Source organism: Nothobranchius furzeri, chromosome 9 (genome assembly GCF_043380555.1).
Source record: "Nothobranchius furzeri strain GRZ-AD chromosome 9, NfurGRZ-RIMD1, whole genome shotgun sequence".
Lineage (NCBI taxonomy): Eukaryota > Metazoa > Chordata > Actinopteri > Cyprinodontiformes > Nothobranchiidae > Nothobranchius > Nothobranchius furzeri.
The window spans coordinates 36,597,036-36,615,705 of NC_091749.1; the positions used below are offsets into that span (position 1 = coordinate 36,597,036).

Below are 18,670 nucleotides of genomic sequence, written 5' to 3' on the forward strand. Positions count from 1 at the left end.
ACGCTTTCTGATGGCTAAAATCACAATTAAAGGTACATTTCCTTGTGTTCAGCAGATTATAAAACTATATATTTGCCAAATTCATATTTTTTATTGATATTATTTTGGGCCACAACATTTTTATGTTAGCTGGCTTGAAATGTATGTAAACATGCGAGGAATCAGGAGACACATTTTAATATAACACCATCACGACTTTAGTTTCCTCATATAAAAATGTCTTGTAGTGTTGATCATACAAAAAACATAAAACTAACCTCATTTCTTTACCGTTTTATTAATATTCTTGTTCAAAATATTAATAAATTGGTTATCTTTGTGCCACAGCACGAAATGCCAGAACCAAGTAGCGGAACCTTTGTTACGCGCCTCGATTTTCTTTAGGGAAGAAAATTATGCTACAAAAACGCATGAATTCCTGTTGTTTCTTTGTACTCCTGTTGTAGTTTTGTCGCAAAAACCCAGTAAAGTGAGCTCTTCGTTTATTTGGTTGCAGTTTTGAGTTGCCGTTGTTGTTAATATGGGAGTGCACGGACTGTGGAGGCTGTTGGAAAGTACAGGGAAACCCATCAACCCCGAGACTCTGGAAGGAAAGATTCTTGCTGTTGGTATCCTTGCTCTGAGGTGATTTGTTTCTCGTTTATTGTTATACACCGTTGCTTTTCCATCTTTTATACGTTTTAAAGCGATTTCTTGTTTCTGTTTGCTGCTGAGCTATGTATGAACTTTAATTAGACACCTCCAGATATCAGTATATGGCTCAACCAGGCAGTGAAGGGGGTGAGGGACCGTGAAGGCAACAGTGTCCAGAACGCCCACCTCCTCACTTTATTCAACCGCGTCTGTAAACTCCTCTTCTTCCGCATCAGACCAGTTTTTGTGTTTGATGGAGATGCTCCACTGCTGAAGAAACAGACCCTGGTGAGTCAGTTTTAGATTAACGGTAACCGTCACATGCGTTTTTATTTAACACTACACGATCGGGTTCTGTAGGCTCTGAGGAGGCAAAGGAAAGAGGAGTTGACTCGTGAGTCCAAACAGACCAATGAAAAACTTCTGAAGACATTCTTAAAGAGACAAGCTCTGAAAGCCGCACTTGGAGATAAAAGGTAGGCGTTAGGGGGAGTTTGGTCTCTAAGTGGATGCTTGTGATCTTTATAACACTGGATGAAATATCCCAAATTCCCCCCACTGCTACAGTAAGGATCAGCTTTCCAGCCTCTCCAGCGTGAGGAGGGTTGAGGTGGACGACATGTATGTTCTGCCAGCTCTGCCACTTGTAGAAGAAAAGGATAAAAGCAGGTCAGAAATTGAGGTTACTACTTATGAGATGCACCATTGAAGTCTATCAGCTTTGTCAGCCAATCTGAAACTCAAAACTCTTGTTAATTTTTTTAACATCTTAGGTGTGTTCTTGCTGTGTCGCTTCTCTAATTCCATGCTGTAGTTCTTTTTTTAAAACACAGAGCAGTTCTGTTTACCTGTTTTCCCGCTACGTTTCGTTTGTGGCTGCAAACTTCCTCAGGCTGACCTTGTTAATTGTTAATTTTTTCTGAGCACACTACTGCTGTGTAATAATAATGCATCTGACTTCTCTCTAAATCTGTAGTCAACCTGTGCAGTGTCCTCTGTCTTGAGACTAAATAGATTTTTCAATCACTCAGTACCTTTAAATTAACCAGGATAAGCCTCACTGACACTAAAATCTCTTTTTCAGGTAAAGACAAGCAGCAAGACATGTTTCCAGACACATTCATAGATGAACAAAAACAGAAGGACCATAAAATATCATAAATATCAGTAATGAGACTGACATAAAACCAACAAATCTGTCATAAAACATCTACAAGAAGCAGCTAATTTAAGCAGCTTTTTGTCCAATTCTGTTCCCACTTTCATGACTTCAAGTAGATAGAAGTGAGGTGATTTGAGATTATTATATCCCAGAATGTTCTGTTTGACCTGGATCTGGAGATTTTGGGGAAGGAGTCTATTAATGGCTATGTTGCAGTCTTCGGAGAGACAAGGAAGTCCCGCCAACACGTTCGTACCACACGTTGTGATTCGTTAAATCTCCCATACCGGTTATAAATCTGAAAGCCAAACAGATTATTAGCAAAATGATAAGTTGCTCTCTAAAAAGAAAGGATTATACATCTTCACTTCATAAATGTATTTTTCTTTAACACAAATTAGAGTTAACTAAGTCCTAATTATCTTTAATCAGAGATGGTTTAACCATTCACCTTGGTTGTTTTGCCTGTAGTATTGCTACTATAAATATTTAACTGGTTTATTCTCTTTGCAGCTCGGAGGAGGAGGATGAAGAGAGCAGAGGAAATGAGGATAAGGTTGACAGCACTCACACATATGAGGTAAAACATGAATAAGTCATTACTTAACAGACAAGCATCACTGCTTAAACGGTCTCTGCTGAAGGATGATTTAAGAATATCCGAGTTTGTAATTTAAATTTATCTCCGTTTACAATTATTTATGCCTAGTTTGAATGAATAATAACACATTTTGGCAGCGATAGGACACTACAGGTGTGTGATCTGTAAAACATAATGAATGAATTCACTATTGGATAAGTTGTGTTTAAAGCCAGACTGCTTATTATTTCTCAGGAGGAACTGTATGAAGATCCGAACTCGGTGGACATCAACTCAGAGGAGTTTACCCACCTGCCTCCTGAAATGAAGCACGAGATACTGAAAGAAATGAAAGAGTTTTGCAAAAGACGCCGAACCATGTTTCACAAACCCCCAGAGGTACGTTTATCCGATCTTCATATCCTCTTCTTTTTTTACCACTAACTTCTTTCCCTCCTCTCTCAGTGCTCGGGGGACTTTTCTCAGTACCAGCTGGCCGGCCTGCTGCAGAGGAACCGTCTGAACCAGCGTCTGGAGGGTGTGGAGAAAGAGATGAGCCAGCGTAGCGCTGGTGGAGCTCCGCAGCTCTGCCCAGAGGATGGAGATGAGCAGCGTCGCAGCATAGAGGCAAACCGTCTGGTTTCTGAAGACAACTCGCATTATATTCTTATTAAAGGTGAAACAGATGTGAACTTGTGTTTAAAATAATCAGAATATCATCAGTAATCTCAGGTAGTGTTTTATTGGTAAAATACACGTAAACCTTCTTTTTTAATAAATACACAAGTCACCTCCTAATGTCTTTGCACACAAAGGCTCCAAACAGAAGGAAGCCACCTCAGACGGTGGACCTGCGTCTGCGCTCTGGTCTGGAAAGTCCTTGTCAGCCAATAGAAGAACTGCAGACAGACCCGAGCCGCTGTGGCGACCTGTCGGTGAAGAAGAGATGGAAGCACATGCTTCTTCCTCAAAGCCGTCTGTGTCGGACCCATCTCAGGGAGACACAGCTCCACCTTCACCTCGGACCCTCAAGGCAATCCAGGCTGCCATGAATGACAGCTCCGATGAGGAGAAGAAGCAAGGCAGCGTCTCTCCACGTACTCTCCTGGCAATCCAGCAAGCTCTAACCGAGGAGGGAGACGGAGCGAGTAGCTCGCCCACCAAGCTGCAGATGTGTCTTCATCCCCCTGTGCCTCAGGTGGTGATCAGCAGCTCAGACGAGGAGTCGCAGCCTTCGTCCAAAGAAACATCTGAATTTGAAAGAAGCATCACGCGACAAAGTTCAGACAGTTTGCTGGACAGCAGCTCTGAAGAGGAGATGGAGGAAGTGATCGGACAGAGAAATAAAGCACTTCGATTGGCAGCGTTTGAACGTAGTCCCAAGAAGGAGGCGGAGTCAGAGGAGGAGCTTTTAAAAGCACCAGAGAACGTTGAAAAGTCAGAATCGGAGCGCAAGCCAGACCAAAAGAGCCAGAACACGTTAGTCATCTGTCTTCCTTCTGAGCCAATTGAAAAATCAACCAGAACCTCGACGAACATCCACCCTGCAGTCACAGAGGAGAGGAACGAGCGGCCCAGTGAAGCTGCAGATGGGACTAATGGAGATGAGGCAAAGCCAGAGGACAGCGAGTCAGAAGGTAAACGTTTTAAATCCTTTTCGTACATGTCAGAGCAATAAATGTTAAAATGTGTTTGAATGTCTTTTTTATTTTTCCCAGAAAGTTTTATTGAGGTCCCACAGGAGGAGAGTAAAGAAGGCTGTGCAGAGGATCCAGCTGTTGTAGAGAGAAGGCCTTCAGGAGAGCTCCGAGAGGATGTGACCGGGTCAGAGGGAGGATTACCCGAGGTTCCCGATCATCCGGCTCCCGGCTCAGAGGGAGAGGAGGAGTCGGAGGATAGAAGAGACACCCAATCCAAACCAGCCGCTAGTGAATGGGAACATATCGATGCGGTGAGTATTTACTAACCCAACCGTCTGTTTGACAGTTTAACCTTAAACCATTTTCTGATTAGAAGAATTTTATTATTTAACATTAAACTGATGGAGATTATGACCACAAACCTGTTTATTCTGATGTCGACCAACATGGGATTTTACTGTCAGATTATTAAAAACAGAAATACTTTGATACATTTTTAAGACTCTTATTAACATAAACAAAGGAAATGCCATTTCAGGCACCGCTGACCTTGTTCCTCTTTTTAACCCTTCAGAAATAACGACACCACCTCTGCCTGCAACCGAGATCTTTAAAGGATTCTTTTGTAACAGACTGATCTGTCAGTATTTCTTATTCTGACCTTTTTAGAAAATAATTTTTAATTTGAGGCCAACAATGAATCGTTCCAGTCCCCTCTGGTTACAGGTTAACCCCTTTAAATCAGTAGTTTCTCTAAAACTGAATCGCACTTTCATTAAGTTTGTAAAGTTGATTAAATCAGGTTTCAGGTTTACTGCTGCGTATGGAATAAAAAGCAAGATGAGACCAAAAATGAACTTGTAACTCTAAAATGTCAAAGACAAAATGTACTTTCATGTTTCAATTAGAAGAATGTCAGCGGTGTAGCACGACTGTCTCATGCTGCAGGATGAACTGGAGGCTCTGGAGAACTCTCTAGAGATGGAGCAGAGAAACCTGAGGGAGCAGAAGCAGCAGCAGGAGCGGATGGCGAACACAGTCACCGGGCAGATGTACCTGGAAAGCCAGGTGAACTAAAGAAACCACACGTCACCACCTACAAACATAAACTCACCATCCTCACATGAAGCTAGCAGCTGATCTGAGACCTGATGATCCACAGCAGGTGCAATGCCACCCGGGGCCAAGTGTGGCGCATCTGCCAGACACTTAGAGCCATGATTCGGGATCGCTTCGGGTTTTTGCTGTAAATGTGCACAAGTTAATGTTGGAGCATCTGCAGGAGTATCTCCGATCATCAAAACCTGACTCTGCTGTGAAACTGTTAAAAGAGGCTGACCTTTATTAATCCCATCAGCTGTTTGATAATGAGCGATGGGATTTCTCACATAACAGCAGAACACACACACACACACATCCACGGAGATTAAAAGTGTTAACAGGAGAATCTGTAACATACTGGCAGACAGTGTTAGCATCGTAAAAATCATCAGGTGACGATTTGAATTCAGGAGCTGCTGCGGCTGTTCGGCGTGCCGTTCTTGGTGGCTCCGATGGAGGCCGAGGCTCAGTGTGCAGCTCTGGACCGGGCCGACCAGACGCACGGGACCATCACCGACGACTCGGACGTGTGGCTGTTTGGAGGACGCCATGTTTATAAGAACTTCTTCAGCCAAAGCAAATACGTTGAGCACTACCAGTACAGCGACCTGCAGAGCCAGCTAGGTCAGTAGCTGCAGTCGTCTGTGTGTGTTTGCACATATTTATGTGATCAGCTCGTCTTCATTCTGTCCATTTGTAGTTTTTTTAGGTGATTTTTAGAGATTGCATAAAATAAAAACTGTATTTTCTATCAATTTTTGTTTCTTTCTGGCAGAAATACTCTGAAGTGCAGCAAAATACTACAATGATGTTCCATTATAGTCTGACTCTTAAATGTTTAGTTGTTTGTTTATATGTTTTTCTCCCCCCCTTTCCCCTGTTTTTATTACTATAGTGTTGTTTTTTCTCCGTCAGGCCTGGACAGGACTAAATTAATAAATCTGGCCTACTTGCTTGGAAGCGACTACACAGAGGGTGTGCCGGGAGTTGGGCACGTGACCGGCATGGAGATACTGAATGAGTTTCCGGGACCGGGGTTGGACCCACTGGTGCAGCTCAGGTTTGTTTTTTGCGTTAATTCTCAGGATTATCCATTAGCCTACTCAAATATCTTCTTTAATCTTCTGTGAACTGAGCTATTCAGTAGATTGAACAATCCCAGCATATGGATTAGGACTCTGAGTAATTGTTTAAACAATTTAAACCGTTTTTTTAATTTCTTCCTGCAGTAAATGGTGGTCAGAGGCTCAGGAGAACAGCCGTCTGGTGGCTGATCATCGAGACACGAAGGTGAAGAGGAAGCTGAGGGATCTGAAACTCCAGATGGGTTTTCCCAACCCGGCTGTTGCTCAGGCTTACCTGGAACCTGCTGTTGATCGGTCCGACGGCTCGTTCAGCTGGGGGCGCCCCCAGCTCGACTTGATTAAAGAATATCCTCTGTGAGTGCAGGTGCTGGTGCTTCTCTGTGTGTGTTTAGAAAGAGAGGAAGTTTCCTTAACTGTTGTTACATTTTGTCTGAGTCGTTTTGGTTGGAGCAGTCGAAAGACGGAGGAGACTCTTCAGCCGGTGATTAAACAGCTCAACAGCCAGCAGGTAACCAAGGGACTCAAAAACATCCAGATTTGACAGCAGTGGCTTCTAAAAGATGGCCGAAAGAATAACAGCAGTATTTATCTTTTATTTGTGACTGTTGTGTCTTAGAGTCAGATGAGAATAGACTCGTTCTTCCGCTTGGAGCAGCAGGAAAAGCAGGCGATCCGCAGCCAGCGCCTCCGACGGGCCGTCACCTGCCTAAAGAGAAAAGAGAGAGAAGGCGGAGGAGGTGAAGATAGTGAAGAGGAGGAAATTAAATCCCCATCCAAGAGGGGGGGTGCGAAGAACAGCGAGGGACAGAAAGAAGAGGAAAGGTCTGTGACGGGGGCAGGAGGGTTTCTCAGTTCAGAGGTAGCTGATGAACTTCCTCTGACACCTCTAAAGGATGTCTGCCGTTCTGGTGAGTCATCCGTCGTAGCAAAGAGAGCTCGAAAAGTCAGTAGGAGCAGCAGCTCTGATGAGGACAGTGATGATGATGATGATGATGATGATGATGGTAAGAAAGTTACTATGGTTACGGCTCGATCTGTGTTTGAGGGCAACAAGCGAGGCCGGGGAGCTAAACGCAGCCGAGGGAGAGGAAAAGTGAGGGGAAAGAAGCTTTAGGGACCTCAAACCTTCACTTAAACACGCTGTCAATGAGTGAATGTTTTACTTGACTAACAGATTAACTGAGCCGTTTCTGCAAAGAAAAAAAGAGTTTTTGTAAACACTCATGTTGCTGGGGTTTGTTTTGAGGTATCTTTGTAACACAAACACATTAAACTGCAATAAAATTTGTATTTTTTCTTAATTTGTGTCTTATTTTTCTCTCTGATGTGAGATTAGTAAGGATAAACTACTTCCTTACACATTTTAGCTTCTTTACATTGTGGACATGAAGCGTAGCCTTATCAGCCAATAATAATGTGATTTAACAGAAAATTGGTTTATTGTGCATAAAAGAGAAGGAAATCAAAAGATTAGTATATAATATATTTTATGGTAAACTGAAAAGTTAACACTTTAAAATCCACGCTTGAGCCATAACGTGATGATCACCTGATAATATAAGTGTGCTATAATCCATAGAAAACAACATTTTCATTTAATCTTTCATCAAAACATCGTGTAGTCATTTATCTTATTTGGATTGTGTTTACTTTTCATCAGTATTTAAAACACACTGCTGCCCGTCTTTCCTTCCCAGTTGAGGTCCAGCTGCCAGGCGGAGCAGCTGTCGTTGTCTGTCAGCTCTCCTGCTTTAGACGCCCAGAGAGAGCTGGAAATATGGCCAGGATATGGGGCTCGGCACGGGGAGAAGTTTGGAAACCTTGTGTTTCTGTGTAAGTTAAAACCACAGAGGTCACCGTTAACAGCCGGTCACAGATCAGGATCCATGGTGGGCCACGAAGCAAGAACTGCAGTTGGCTGAGCTACTTTAGACATCCTGATTTGGATGTTCTTTCATCTGCGGCTGAAGAACTCACTTAGAAATGGAGACACGACCGTCTAAGGCCACAGAGGACTCAAAGACCAAAGAAGGTAAGGAAGGAGTTTAAACTTTAGCTCCTCAGTTTGACTTGATGCTCTAGATTCAAGCATCTTGCATCACGTGTAAGTGCAAAAACACCTAAATCATATAAATCTGCTTTAGTGGAACTGGCTTTAGAAACATTAAAATGATGAGTTGTGAATCAAGCTGGTGAGCTGTGCCCAGCACCCCATCAGCCTGTGTGGGGTGTCCTGACCTTTTAGCTAAGCCAGCATGATGTAACTAAAGTTGTGGCCATGACACAAGTGCAGGGGGCTCAGGAAGAGATTACTATATATGCCCAGAGAGCGGAGAATCAAAGTAATAGACACTAACAGAATAACTGTGTGTCCCTGGATTAAAATCTGGGGGTTCCTCTGTGTTTCATTCAAACTAAAGCAACTATTAGCTTTTTTTTGTTTTTGTTTTTTGAAAATGTTGAAATTTAATCGTAAAGGTTGGAAATCTACATTTTTGTTTTGAATTTAAGTCCAGAAGTCCAGTTTTACTGGATGACAGAACCTTCAGCATATCTGAGTAAAGAGGTCATGATGAAAACGATGGTAGCGCTACTCACTTCCTGCTTTGTCACCTTATTCTGTAAAAACTATTCAGTATTTAAAAGTAAAAATAAGTCTTATAGGCTCTCTTAATTGTATGAATTTTCAAAGAAAATATTTATATGTGCATGTGGCTGCAGCATCACTGCATATTCTTCAGATTAACTTGATATACAAGAAAAGAAACAGCAGAAAATCTTAATTCACAAGAACAGAAAACAGTTAATGCTTGAACAGGACGATGCAAAGTTTCATTAAATCTAATTTCACCTCAAAAAGGATGTGTTTATCTTTTCTGAAAGCTGTGATAACCTGCACTTTGGAAGCTGTTTTGCATCTTGAGATACGAGTTAGCTTATATCTCTTTGTCGGGCTCATCATTTAATTAATATAATTAGTTTCACAGTTTGACATCAGTATAATTATCAAAGAGATTTTCTTCTGCAGATGCTGCTGGAGATGCAGAACTGGCCAAAGCCATCATGTCTCGGCGTTTCCACCCATCGACCGTTGGCCCTGAGACGTGGGAGGGATACATCTTCTCTGATCTGGAGATCCGAATCAAAGAATCCACAGACCTATACGGAGCTGTCCTCTGGCCTTCGGTTTGTCCTTTAATTATTTAGCTGCTGTCCCCTCTTTTCCTTTCAACTCCTTCCACTCAACTACTCCCTTGCTGCAGGCAATGGTGCTGTGTCATTTCTTAGAGGCCAACAGAGACGAGTACAACCTGGCAGACAGAAACGTGATCGAACTGGGAGCTGGAACAGGGCTCGTTACCATAGTAGCCAGCCTCTTAGGTAATAAAATAAATAAATCTGGTCATTTTCTTGAAAATAATCATGTTTTCACCTAGTTTCTCTCTTCAGGTGCTAAAGTCACATCCACTGACCTACCGGATGTCTTGGGAAACCTCCAGTACAACGTGGCACGTAACACCAAGGGCAGATGCAAATACATCCCTCTGGTAATTTTAAGATTTATTCTATCATCCATCCATCCATCCATTTTCTGAACCCGCTATATCCACGCAGGGTGGGGGGTGGGGGTGGGGGTGGGGGCTGGGCTGGTGCCCATCTCCAGCGATCAATGGGCAATCAGGTGGGGTACACCCTGGACAGAGAGCCAGTCCATCACAGGGCAACACAGAGACACACAGGACAAACAATCACACACACACACACACACACACACACACACACTCACACTCACACCTAAGGACAATTTAGACAGACCAATTAACCTAACAGTCATGTTTTTGGACTGTGGGAGGAAGCCGGAGGGCCCGGAGAGAACCCATGCATGCACAGGGAGAACATGCAAACTCCATGCAGAAAGACCACAGGCCGGGAATCGAACCCAGAACCTTCTTGCTACAAGACAACAGCTCTAACCACTGCACAGCTGATTTATTCCATCATGAAAATAAAATCAGCATCTGTTTAGATCCAAATCTCTAAATTACAAAAACAAATCCTGCAAACCTCAAACTCTTCATCAATCAGCACCTGAAGAAACCTTAAGTTTAAACACCATATTGTGTTCTACAGTATTTTCCCTTGTCCGGGGATTGGACCGCCAAGGCTCCCGCCTTGGTCTGCCACCCGATTCGCATTGCACCGGACCCTTCATGTTCCTCCTGCGGGTGGTGGGTCCACAGTTGGACGAGCCCATGTATCCGGTTCGGGCTGGGCCCGGCCGGGCCCCATGGGCGAAAGCCCGGCCACCAGGCGCTCGCTCACGGGCCCCAACCCCAGGCCTGGCTCCAGGGTGGGACCCCGGTAACCCTCCGGGCCGGGTACTCCGACTCTTCATTTTAACCGCCATGAAAGATCCTTCGAACCGTTCTTTGTCTCACCCTTCACCTAAGACCAATTTGTCATGGGAGACCCTACCAGGGGCACTAAGTGCCCCAGACAACATAGCTCCTAGGATCATTAGGGCACTCAAACTCCTCCACCACGATAAGGTGACGGTTCAAGCCTTAGAGATAGGGTGAGGAGCTCGGACATTCGGGAGGGACTCGGAGTAGAACCGCTGCTCCTCCGGATCGAAAGGAGCCAGTTGAGGTGGTTTGGGCATCTGGTCAGGATGCCTCCTGGACGCCTCCCCGGGGAGGTGTTTCGGGCATGTCCTGCCGGCAGAAGGCCCCCGGGTCGACCCAGGACACGTTGGAGAGGTTACATCTCCAATCTGGTCCGGGAACGCCTTGGGGTCCTGCCGGAGGAGCTGGTGGACAAGGCCGGGGAGAGGACGGCCTGGAGCTCCCTAGTTGGGATGCTGCCCCCGCGACCCGGACCCGGATAAGCGGAGGAAGACGAGACGAGACGAGACGAGACGAGACGAGACGAGTATTTTCCCTAACAGAATGCTCTTTAATAACCATTTTATTAATTATGCTGGTTGCTGACTGTCTCCAGGTCACTGAGCTCATCTGGGGTCAGGAGGTGTCTCAGCGTTTCCCTTGTGCCACTCACTGTTTCGACTACATCCTAGCCGCCGACGTGGTGTATGCCCACCCTTACCTGAGCGAACTGATGGACACCTTTGACTACCTGTGTCAGGATAACACTCAGATACTGTGGGCTATGCGCTTCCGGCTGGACCCAGAGAACAGCTTCGTGGAACGCTTCCAGCAGAGGTTCCACCTGGAGGAGCTGTACAACCTCCCCAGTCTGAGCATCAGACTGTACCGGGCCTGGAGGAAGGACAAGAGGAGCAGGAACCAGAGAGAGGCTGCAGCCTGAATTCCCTAAATACACATTCTTAGTGAATTTGAAATGGGTCCACACACAGCTGAGAAGCGTGTTAAATCAGCCGACCAGTTTGTTGTTTTGAGTGAGTTAACATGGATCTGACTGCATTCTGTGGAAAACCTGGAAGATCATCTGTTTGGTGAATTTACCTGTAAATTATTCTGGTGTTTTATTGCAATGGGACATTACAGGTTTCAGTAAATAATAAAAGGTATTTTATGCACAAAGTCTTAAATTTCTTTAATTTTCCTTTTTTCCATAGAATAGATTAAATGTGGAGCTAAAGTTTCATTTTTACTGTAATCAGGGGATTGTGAGTTTCCAGACATATTTCTGATGAGAATCATAAGCATTGATCAAAAGAGTTCTGAGAATGAGCCCTACATTTTATTACAATCAAAGAATAGGGAATTTTTTTTAATAATAAAAAAAAATCTGTCCCTGAACCAACCATTCATTGTGATTTGATAAAAATGTGATTGTTTCAGTACGGTGCACTGATTGATTTTGTAGACGAGTTAGGATTTTATCAGATCATCTGACGCTAGGTTAAAAAGCTCCAGACAGAATGATGACGACACATAAAATGGTTTCAGTCTGATTTTTCTACCTGGAGATAAATCCGAATCAGGAAACAAATACTGCTTTTCATTATTTTGCTTGCAGTCTGCAACTTCACCACCAGATGTCACCAAATCATTCACATTCTAATCAGCACCAATTTAAGGCGGAATCAAGGTTAAATAATCTCTCACTCCCTTCTTTATCCATCCACTGATTTGCATTATAATGTATTTAACCAGTCAGCTACCACAACAAGAAAAGGACAAGAAATGTTTTCTTTTTGTTGCATTGCTTGTATTAAAATTTGGCAATAAGATAAAACCATGTAAAACAATATTAAGGTAAAATATTTTAAGATAATACTTTTACCTTTTCATTCAAACGTCCACATATTTTTAATTGCTTTGTGCTTTATTTTATTATTTGACATAAACAGAAATGTGTACTACCAAGCTGTATTTTATTTTTGGTTTAAAACCACGTCTGAAATGACGTGATGAGCCAAGCTAGGTTTTTACAGTTTTAGAGTTTGATAAGTCAAAACATTTGTGCTTTCAAACATTGAAGTGGGTTGAATTTTTTTTCTAGATACATTATACTCACAATTTTAAATAAAGCAATCACATTAAAATGTTAAATCTGATAGTGTGTGTTTGCCCAGGAGCAAGAGACTACAGAAATGCAACAACACGTGGAAAAACAAGTAAAGACACATAGAATAACGTGCAAAAATGTAAACAAACTCAATTAGATTAAATTAATCCTATCTGTGTCATCAGCAAAGCACGTAGGCCTCCTAAATAAAACACCCCATCCATGTTAGGGAGTTTATGTGCTGCTGCAGTAACTTGAACACCAACGACACAATTTATTTCATATTTTGGAAACTCACCTGTTAGGTTATGTTGGAAAGAATAAGCTCGAGTCACTTTCTATTATTGTGACCATTTAAATCTGATACTTTAATAATCCCAAATCCTCCAAGGTTTTTAGGATCCTATAATTCCTCCTCATCTTGCTCAACACGGTGGATGCTTGATATCTGGCTGCAGAACAAGAGCCGTGTTGACGAGCTGGATTAAAAACGAACGAGGTTATCTAAGCCGATGGCAGCGAATGTGGCTGCCATTGTCGGGACAAATAACTGCTAGACAGCTGAGGGTTGAGTGCGGCCTTGTGGACGTATCACCTCACTCTGTCACTCTTTCAAAAGCCTTTCAATGCCAAAACCCTCTCAGAGAGGGACAGAGCCTAAATGCTGCCTGTCATCAAGTGAAAAACCTTTTGTCAATGAAAAACGACAAGGCTGATGGATGAACTGCTTCCTGTAAAAAGCACCCAGACGTTTCAGATTTCATGTGAAATCCATTTTGTACAACAGGACCTGAAACCAGGGGGCACTAATGTTTAGATGTAACTGAGGGAAGTCTGAAGAGGATGTTACTAGAGCCTCCTTCTCCTCTCAGGGGCTTCATACGTGCAGCCTGATCCTGTTACCTCCCAACTCTGCTGAAGCAATTGAGGCCATTGCATGAAAAGCAAATGAGTAAACACAACATGGAAACTCTCCAAGTTGTGTCTAAATTTAAACAAACTTTTTGTTTTGATGAGAAAGCCGCTTGTGCGTCAGGGAAGAAAAATCACGAAGTGATCAAAATCAGAGCGGCACGTCATATTTTAGTAATATGAATTACGGCAGAATGAATGAATTTGTGTAAATTGTGCAGTTAGGTCAAGACTTTTTGCTGCATTTTACCACACGGCTTTTCATTTTCTGATTTTTACAATAAACTCGACTTACAAGAATTGCCAGAAAGAGGCGCAGCAACATGTCACCTTTGCAGGTTTGTGTGCTGTTAGTGATTTAGTAACAACACTCACATTCCACTGCTCTCAGCCAAAATGATATCAAGCTGAACATAAATCCTAGTTAGGCTTGGCCAATCCCCCGTTTGTGAGTATTTATAAAATCCTACTAATAAAAAAATGATGCATCAGCAGCAGGATGTGGTTGATCTAAACACACGTGGTGGTTTGTTTTATAGTTTCAGTGGCATTGATGAGATGAAAGTTGATGTTGTTCATATTTTACATGAGGTTAGGCTTAATGATGATCAACCAGCTGCTCCTGACCACCAGCAGAAAGGTCCTGAACTGTGGGGAAACGAGACCTGACCTCCTTGGACGGCATTCCCATCATTCTCTACTTCCTATTGGCTCCCTGTTTGAGTCACCTTTGTTTATGGAGCTGAATCTTTGTGCCCTCTGAGTCCTGCTTGTGTTTATTTTGAATATATGCAGCTCTAAAAATACCTCAGTGTCCTTGTGATGAGGATGGGTGTGTCCTGCTGGATGCTGAGAGTCTAAAACCTTTACAGTCAGTTACTTCTGGAATCGTTCTGGGGCATTAAAGCAGCAGTGAGCCAACGCTGACTGGTAGGATACTTCTAAACTTATGCTATTTAATATATTTGGGGGGGGGGGGGGGGGGGGATTAACAAAAACAGTGGCTCAGTGGTTAGCGCTGTTGCCTTGCAACAAGAAGGTCCTGAGTTCACATCCCAGCCTGGGGTCTTTCTGCATGGAGTTTGCATGTTCTCCCTGTGCATGCGTGGGTTCTCTCTGGGTACTCCAGCTTCCTCCCACAGTCCAAAAATGTGACTGTCAGGTTGATTGGATTTCCTAAATTGTCCTTAGGTGTGTGTCTGCTTGGTTGTTTGTCCTGTGTGTCTCTGTGTTGCCCTGCAATGAACTGGCAACCTGTCCAGAGTGTACCCCGCCTGTTTGCCCAAAGACTGCTGGAGATAGGCACCAGCCCCCCCCCCCCCCCCGCGGATAACCGGGTTTAACAAATGGATGGATGTTTTGAACTGAATGCTATAATCCTTCAAATTAAGCTTCAGTTTTTGTATTTTTGTTGTGTTTTTTCATGTCTACTAAAACAAAAAAAATCACAACTCTGAAGCTTGAAAAGAGCTGAAAAAAAAGACAAAATATATTTATCGTTTGCAAAAGTAAAGTCAAAATTTTCTACTCTCATCCTGTTTTTCTGCTCAATTGCAGAGATTGCATGGATACTTTGTCCTCGTGCTTTGTGGAGGAAACAAGAGAAGAAGAGGATGAAGAGGAAAAAAAAGGTTATTGTAGAATTGTAGTTTGGTTTAAAAGCAATGATGAAATTTATATAATTTATATATTTTCAGATGATTCCCAAATAGAGGAATTGGCTTTTGGGAAGCCACAAAAGCCATCCATTTGGGCTCCATGTGTCTACTACAGACCGGGAAGGGAGGTGTACAGCTACGTAGGTCATAAGATCGTCATTGAGGAGGGCCTGGACTCGTATGCAGGCATGATATGGCCTGCGGTAAGATTTTAAACCTCAAATTGCATCACTGAATACTTTTATCTTAAGGTTCTCTTTTGCATGTTTTAATTGTATCATGATTTTTAAACTAATTAGCAGGGGGGAAATGATTGATTTCTGAATTTAAGTTATTTCCGACTTGAGTTTGTACGTCTACATGGGTGTGTTTCTGTGATGGATGCAGCACCTCTTGCCTTCCTTCTCTGACTGCAGATTTTTCCAAAAGTGGAACAACAAGTAGAGTTTTCAGTTATCGGGAATCCTTATCATTAAACCAGATTCCAGACTGGGTTTTGGAAGCAGACTTCTGGTCCACTTCTAAAATTGGAGTCAAAATTGTTCTTTTTTAAAGCTTATTTGGGCTGTTCATAGTGACTCTGGTCCATCCCTTTAGTTATGCAGCTGTCAGCCCAGGTTGCTCAGAGTCATCTCCTTAAATTCAGAGCTTTTGCCGGCATGCATATAAAACTCTTTCATGATTACCCCAACAGAGGTAACCCTTACTGGATGTGAATACTGACTGCAGTTATATTATTCAGGCTCTGGCCCTCTGCCATTACCTGGACACGCACCAGGACCAGTGGAGTCTTGTGGACAAAGCCGTTTTGGAGATTGGAACAGGAACTGGACTTGTGTCTATTGTAGCAGCACTCCTCGGTATAGATATGAATCTCTTCAATCAATCAATAGTTAGAACTGGTTATATTTTTGCTTCCTGCCCTCAGGTGGCTGGGTCACAGCAACAGACCTCCCAGATGTCCTAAACAACACGAGGGCCAACTTGAGCAGGAACACCAGGGGCCGCTGCAGACACACTCCCCAGGTGGCTGCTCTGTCCTGGGGCTACGAACTGGAGAACACCTACCCTCCATCCATCTACAGGTACGACTACGTGTTAGCCGCCGACGTGGTCTACCATCACGCCTTCCTGGATGAGCTCCTGGTCACCATGAAGCATTTCTGCAAACCTGGAACAACTCTGATCTGGGCCAACAGGGTCAGGTTTGAGTCTGATCTGGTGTTCACGGACAACTTTCACAAGGCCTTTCACTCAAATTTGCTGCTTGAAGATGGAGAGATGAAGATCTACGCAGCGACTAGTAGAGAAGGAGAAAGAGAAAAGCATGAGGATATGGAGATTCATGGGGAGGAGAAACGGGTAACAGATGAGGATGAGAGCAGTGAAGGAAAGAAGGAGTGCAAAGAAAAACTTGACTGTGCCAAACAGGAAGTTACAAAAGAAGAAGGAGGAGATGAGGAGGAAGAAAGCAGTGATGAGGAGGAAGAGTCAGGGGAGACTTTGTCACCTAGAGAGGATGATGAGCCAAAGAACAAAGATTTGATGAATGATCATGCTCCAGGTGAGTTATCAGAAATAAGATGTCACGACTATTTGAAGCTTTCAAAAGTTAATTTGTCCAAATTGGACAAAAACACAATCATTTCCCCAAATAGAGCCAAATGAAAAACATGGAAGTCGTAAACAGAAAAGGTGATTTTATTTTTTGCATTTGTGGTTTTTAGGGTCTGTTCTTCACTCTCGTGGCTGTACGTTGGTCTGACAGCTGTTTTTTCCTGTAGCAACAAACAGCTTTGAGGCTTTATCAGGCAGGCAGGTGCAGCACTAATTAAATCTGAGCTGTAAAATAAGGTCATAAGATAGTGAAGCCAAAACTAAAAGAAACAGTCCAGAGATAGCACAAGGAGCCCAGAGGGGTAGAGTGTCTTAACCTAAAAGGAAGACGATCAGTGTCTTTTTTTTTTTACAGTGGTTATTCTGTCACCTAACTTGATCCCATCTTATTTAGGTTCATTTCGTTTTATAGGGAACGTCAAGCTACAGATTTATTGACTTTACTAAAGCAGATGTCAGTTTCTCTCCACAGAGCCAGAGGTTACGGAGCAGAGACCTGTGCAACAGAGCTGGGTCCCCAGGATCATTTGCAGAGCTTCTAAAGACATCTACCACTACGCAGGAGAAGACATCGTCATTTATGAATCCATAGATTCATACGGAGGAATGATGTGGCCAGCTGTGAGTATTATTAAATAAAATGAAACTCTCAGAACCTCATTTATGCTATCATCAACTCAGCAATGTGCTCCTGTTTCCTTTGACCTGCAGGCGCTGGCTTTGTGCTCCTTCCTGGAGGACAACAGAAACACAGTCAACCTGCAAGGAAAGGAGGTGCTGGAGCTGGGAGCAGGAACTGGACTGGTGACTGTCGTGGCTAGCCTACTAGGTGATCACTTTGGGACACAATCAAACACACAAAACACACAAAAAACACTGAACTTCTCATTTGAATGATTTTTCTCTTAGGAGCTTCAGTCACAGCAACTGACCTCCCAGAGATTTTGGGTAACCTCAGGGCCAACGTGATGAGGAACACCAGGGGCCGCTGCAGACACACTCCCCAGGTGGCTGCTCTTTCCTGGGGCTACGACCTGGAGAACACCTACCCTCCATCCATCTACAGGTACGACTACGTGTTAGCCGCCGACGTGGTCTACCATCACGCCTTCCTGGATGAGCTCCTGGTCACCATGAAGCATTTCTGCAAACCTGGAACAACTCTGATCTGGGCCAACAGGGTCAGGTTTGAGTCTGATCTGGTGTTCATGGACAACTTTCACAAGGCCTTTCACTCAAGCTTGCTTCTTGAAGATGGAGAGATGAAGATCTACGCGGCGACTAGTAGAGAAGGAGAGGATGTTGACAAGAACAAACTCAACAGGATCAAGGCTTAAAACTGTTAAACATCTAAAAGTGGATTATCTGTGACGACTGATGTCTTATAACGCTTCATTCTTGGTCAGTAGGACTTGGATGAACAAAGATTCTGGTTACGAATAATTTATTTCCAAAAATCAAGGAACCGTTTGGGTTATTTTTGGATACACAGCTTCTCTTTAACCTCAATGAGAAACTTTTAAATATTCAGATCAATGAACTTTATTACAGCAGGAGGGATGAGCATACATGCAGCATGCATCCTGCAACTCTCAGCAGAACTTCCCTGAACTCTACACTACACCTCTCTCTCTCTCTCTCTCTCTCTCTCTCTCTCTCTCTCTCTATATATATATATATATAAATTAGCAGTGCTCTGTTGCCGCCTAGTGTCAGTTCAGTACACATTTACAATGTTCCATGTGCATTCAACAATAACAAACATACCAATATTTCCCTACAAATCC

At 43.3% G+C, this 18,670-nt stretch overlaps 3 protein-coding genes across 5 annotated transcripts; all 3 read left to right on the forward strand.

Moving 5' to 3' along the window:
- Window positions 1–388: 388 nt before the first annotated feature.
- On the forward strand, window positions 389–7,502 carry ercc5 (excision repair cross-complementation group 5). Of its 2 annotated transcripts, XM_070554491.1 has the most exons (15): window positions 389–608; window positions 746–921; window positions 994–1,109; window positions 1,201–1,302; window positions 2,309–2,375; window positions 2,631–2,774; window positions 2,841–3,051; window positions 3,191–4,012; window positions 4,094–4,326; window positions 4,964–5,083; window positions 5,527–5,740; window positions 6,032–6,176; window positions 6,346–6,546; window positions 6,625–6,709; window positions 6,818–7,502. In XM_070554491.1, exons 1-15 carry the CDS (start codon window positions 521–523, stop codon window positions 7,313–7,315), a joined length of 3,222 nt encoding a protein of 1,073 aa, XP_070410592.1. In that variant the 5' UTR covers window positions 389–520; the 3' UTR covers window positions 7,316–7,502. The 2 variants fall into 2 exon arrangements, with proteins under 2 accessions (XP_070410592.1, XP_070410593.1); XM_070554492.1 differs by lacking the exons at window positions 389–608; window positions 746–921; window positions 994–1,109; window positions 1,201–1,302 and adding an exon at window positions 1,811–2,043.
- A 394-nt stretch (window positions 7,503–7,896) lies between these two features.
- On the forward strand, window positions 7,897–11,766 carry mettl21e (methyltransferase like 21e). 2 transcript variants are annotated; one of them, XM_015952698.3, is made up of 5 exons: window positions 7,897–8,233; window positions 9,230–9,387; window positions 9,465–9,582; window positions 9,652–9,749; window positions 11,203–11,766. In XM_015952698.3, exons 1-5 carry the CDS (start codon window positions 8,185–8,187, stop codon window positions 11,527–11,529), a joined length of 750 nt encoding a protein of 249 aa, XP_015808184.1. In that variant the 5' UTR covers window positions 7,897–8,184; the 3' UTR covers window positions 11,530–11,766. The 2 variants fall into 2 exon arrangements, with proteins under 2 accessions (XP_015808184.1, XP_054588399.1); XM_054732424.2 differs by having other exon boundaries at window positions 7,962–8,233; window positions 9,248–9,387.
- Window positions 11,767–14,402: 2,636 nt separating this feature from the next.
- LOC107381139 (uncharacterized) lies at window positions 14,403–18,429 on the forward strand. Its single transcript, XM_015952693.3, has 8 exons — window positions 14,403–14,538; window positions 15,166–15,239; window positions 15,306–15,469; window positions 16,009–16,126; window positions 16,195–16,830; window positions 17,356–17,504; window positions 17,595–17,712; window positions 17,793–18,429. Exons 2-8 carry the CDS (start codon window positions 15,173–15,175, stop codon window positions 18,218–18,220), a joined length of 1,680 nt encoding a protein of 559 aa, XP_015808179.3. The 5' UTR covers window positions 14,403–14,538; window positions 15,166–15,172; the 3' UTR covers window positions 18,221–18,429.
- Window positions 18,430–18,670: the final 241 nt, after the last annotated feature.

Coding starts and splice junctions, on each gene's coding strand:
- ercc5 (XM_070554491.1), top strand. CDS start 521: ATGGGAGTGCACGGACTGTGGAGGCTGTTGGAAAGTACAGGGAAACCC. Junction 4,327..4,963: donor AATGGGAACATATCGATGCG/GTGAGTATTTAC, acceptor CTCATGCTGCAG/GATGAACTGGAGGCTCTGGA. Junction 5,741..6,031: donor CGACCTGCAGAGCCAGCTAG/GTCAGTAGCTGC, acceptor TTTCTCCGTCAG/GCCTGGACAGGACTAAATTA.
- mettl21e (XM_015952698.3), top strand. CDS start 8,185: ATGGAGACACGACCGTCTAAGGCCACAGAGGACTCAAAGACCAAAGAA. Junction 8,234..9,229: donor GGACTCAAAGACCAAAGAAG/GTAAGGAAGGAG, acceptor TTTCTTCTGCAG/ATGCTGCTGGAGATGCAGAA. Junction 9,750..11,202: donor GATGCAAATACATCCCTCTG/GTAATTTTAAGA, acceptor GACTGTCTCCAG/GTCACTGAGCTCATCTGGGG.
- LOC107381139 (XM_015952693.3), top strand. CDS start 15,173: ATGGATACTTTGTCCTCGTGCTTTGTGGAGGAAACAAGAGAAGAAGAG. Junction 16,831..17,355: donor GATGAATGATCATGCTCCAG/GTGAGTTATCAG, acceptor TTCTCTCCACAG/AGCCAGAGGTTACGGAGCAG. Junction 17,713..17,792: donor TGTCGTGGCTAGCCTACTAG/GTGATCACTTTG, acceptor TTTTTCTCTTAG/GAGCTTCAGTCACAGCAACT.